Genomic DNA, 3,495 nt, shown 5'->3' with positions numbered 1-3,495 from the left:
TGACCCAACATGGAAGAAACGGGTAAAAAATAATGGATGGATGGATGTTTTGTTGCACTAATTACAGATTACGTTTTGAAAGTTGTCAAATGTGAGCTTAAATTTACATTTGTATGTGTAAAACCTTGGCTCAAAGAAGGGTTTCTGAACGGTACTGAACGTTTGACAAACATTAGGGAATTTTGGCAAATCTGTGCAAAACTTTCAAAAGACAGCTCACCAATTGTACCAAGACTGTAGCGTTAATTTTTGTTTACAATGCGTTTATAAGTTTAAGATTTCAGTCTTTTCCTTCCAACTTCTGAGTTTCATACCAATACTGAGTTTGTATTTTCATGTTTTTTATGCAGTTTGTGCATTGGATTATGTTGTAAAGACTTATACTAATAATGCACTCTAAAACAAGTTAAAAGATTATTGAGGCATTTTTGTTATAATCAGTAAAACTCTAAATGCATCACTTTATTCCACAAACGCACTAATGCTCATGAAGCCCAAATGGTCTTCAAAGTCATGGCAAGAATTATAAAATATGTATCCACAAACATTAATGGAGTCTTGGACCTCTAATCTTGTCATAGAAATGATCTGATTCCTCTAGCTTGACATGTACCACAAAAATCAAGGTTTTATTCATAGCTGTGATTTGAAAGGAAGTTTTCTGCATAACAAAAGTTGCAGTTTCTACACATGACATACATGACTGAATTTGTTTGCATGGGTTTATAAGCAATTGAAACATCATATACAGTACATATTCTCTATAACATTGATAGTTCATCTAAATAAATTCACTCAAAAGTAGTTCATCTGAAATCACCATTAATGTACAATATTGAATATTAACACCCATTGGACAATACTTACAAACTGTTAAACCAAAAAAAGCAAAAAATCATCAAACAGAAATTTACAAACACCAGCATCAGCAGAACACTTTTGTTATTCAAATAGCTACTATTATACTAAAATACTACAAAACTATCAATTTTAATAAACCTCACTATACAGATGATGGTATTCTATCTCCTATGAACAGTCATTAGGATTAAACATTCATTTCATTTTTTGCAGGACCATTTATGTTTTATTCTTTAATAAAACCACTACATCACTCTAACATGTACTATTACTACTAGTAAAACACCATCAAGATGAATATATTGTGTGAGTTTGAGCAATTTGTGAGTTTACCACAAAACAACAAATTATTTTGAACTTCTTTTTTCTCATTTTAATTATTTTCTTGCGCTGAGATCTGTACATACAACTATACACATATATTCATAAGGATTCCCCACGACCTGAAAAGGAAGAAGCGGGAAAAGATAATGTATGTATGGATTCTGTTTTAATGTCCTGGTTTAATGTTTCACATTTTATCTCTTGTCATGGTGAACTAATTTCAGTGTGTCTTAGTCGTAGCTACTAACTTAGTAGCTGGTTAGTTCTGGTTAGTTCAGGTGTCTGCAACTTAAAGCTTTGGGGCCACACATATAGTTATTTGGTTCCTCTGTAATTTTGACCAAAACAAACAAACAAAAATATATTTAAATTAATAATTACAAAAAGAAAACAAAATATATATATATATGGGAAGTCATTCTGATAATACCAACAGTTGGAAGCAAGTCCCTCGCTACTTCGCGGCTCGACTTTCACGGATTTGCTCTTTCACGGTTTTTCAAAGTAAGATTGGACATGACACACAAATGTCTGATTGATGGATGAGCCGCACAAGCGGCATGGATTGTTTATTTAAAATAACTTATTTTAAATGATTTAGCACCTGCTGCACTTGTGTGCAGATGATGGATGCTCTGGCTCAGAACATAGCAGTCCATTTAAACAAAAGGCCATTGTGCAAACAGCGTGTCCTCTCTGCACTCCCTTAACATTGTGTTTTATTCTTTAACAAGAAATGGCTTCCTCGCCTTTCACTCTTCCATCTCCATCCTCTGTCGCAGCTTCCACAACAGCGGCTCCGTTGCCGAGTGGCGCATCGCTCAGCGTGCTGCGGAGGGTCACTCGGGTCACACTGAGCGAGTGTTTTCTTGGGGTGGCGTGGTGTGGTCGATGGCACATCACTTCCTTGAACATTTCTCTGAAGCGTGTGGACATGAGGTTGTACAGAATGGGGTTGACTGCTGAGCTGAGGTATAAAAAAACGCCAGAGATGACGTGCACATACTTGAAGATTTCCAGGTGGTTGTCAGTCCAGTCACTGATTAAACTCCACATGAGGCGATCGGTGTGAAACGGGGCCCAGCAGATTCCAAAAACCACCACTAAAACAACTGATAAACAACAGCAGAGACAAAGAGACATGAGTGTCGAGGAACTCAACTCCCTGATGCCAGCACTTATTGCTTTTAATCAATTATACTGACTTTCTGGAGGTTTTAGTTCAATGGAACAGTATGTCTTTATTTTTCCTGAACACTCAGCCTTTGATTTATTCCTGCATATTAGACTGAAAAGAAAACTGTATCGCCTAAACGTGTCCTTTACTTAACAACTTTAGGTCCCAGTGCTCTTTAAACAACTCCCCTGTGGACTTGGAAAGACCGTAAGAAAAAAAAAAAAACCCTCAACAGGAGGATTAAATTGAAGTCAGAATTTGAATACTTTTTTTTTTTTTTAATAAATCAATGTTTTTCAAAATGCATTTCCTTATTTTCACCTCTATAATTGTTTTTAAAGGTTTTTGGGAATTTTGAATTATAGGGCCAGAGAATAGATGAAGCACCATTTTACAGTTGCAAACAGTAACAGGCTAAATACATTTTGTATCAACTCCTCCAGCATGAAAGAGAACATAAGATCGCCAACAAAAGCGTCAAAAACTCCTTCTATAGTCAGTTTTTGGAATCTCATTTGTGAAGTACTGTAGCACAGTGGCATGGCACAGGAGCCATGAAACCAGTAAATACAGAGTGAAATAATTAAATGTATTTCTAAATAAAAAAATTCTTGAAAATGCATTTAATTATTTAATTTCACTACTTAAAATGTACCTTTTTTAATGGGATATTTAATTATTTATTTGTGTATTTTATATTTTAATGATATACGTATTTATGATTTAATGTATTAAATCATTAATTCATACTATTATTATTTAACAGTATATTTAACGGTACATTTATATATTTCATGATACGTTTATTCATTTAAGTTTGTCAATTTTAATCCTCCATAATTCTGTGCAGCATCCTACAACTTAATAAGAGGCTAAAAAACAGAGACATGCAAAAAATTTATAATTCTATTTAAGCAGTCCATGGGTTTGTTCTGCCAGGTTATGTCTATAGATTGTGGTCACTGAAGCCGACTTTGCCTTCAGTTTACAATGATTAAAAATGTCTGCTAATGACCCATGTGCAGAACTGTTTTCTAAAGTGTACACTGGAAGCTGGAGAATCAGCAGGAGGCTCTGGGAGGTCAAAATATAAATTGTACATTTCTAAAGTATACAGTATATTAATGTAGGTA

At 34.5% G+C, this 3,495-nt stretch overlaps 1 protein-coding gene across 1 annotated transcript in view; it reads right to left on the bottom strand.

Annotated features, from left to right (window-relative positions):
- Nucleotides 1-1,911: 1,911 nt before the first annotated feature.
- nmur1a (neuromedin U receptor 1a) overlaps nucleotides 1,912-3,495 on the bottom strand; it is a 2,712-nt gene continuing 1,128 nt past the window's right edge. Inside the window, exon 2 of the mRNA XM_037674577.1 lies at nucleotides 1,912-2,297. Coding sequence (XP_037530505.1) covers nucleotides 1,912-2,297 — 386 coding nt within the window. The remainder of the gene's footprint in view (nucleotides 2,298-3,495) is intronic.

This window comes from Nematolebias whitei, chromosome 3 (assembly GCF_014905685.2).
Source record: "Nematolebias whitei isolate Nwh7 chromosome 3, NemWhi1, whole genome shotgun sequence".
Classification (NCBI taxonomy): domain Eukaryota; kingdom Metazoa; phylum Chordata; class Actinopteri; order Cyprinodontiformes; family Rivulidae; genus Nematolebias; species Nematolebias whitei.
The sequence above is the reverse complement of the archived record's forward strand: the minus strand, read 5'-3'. Positions and strand labels throughout refer to the sequence as shown.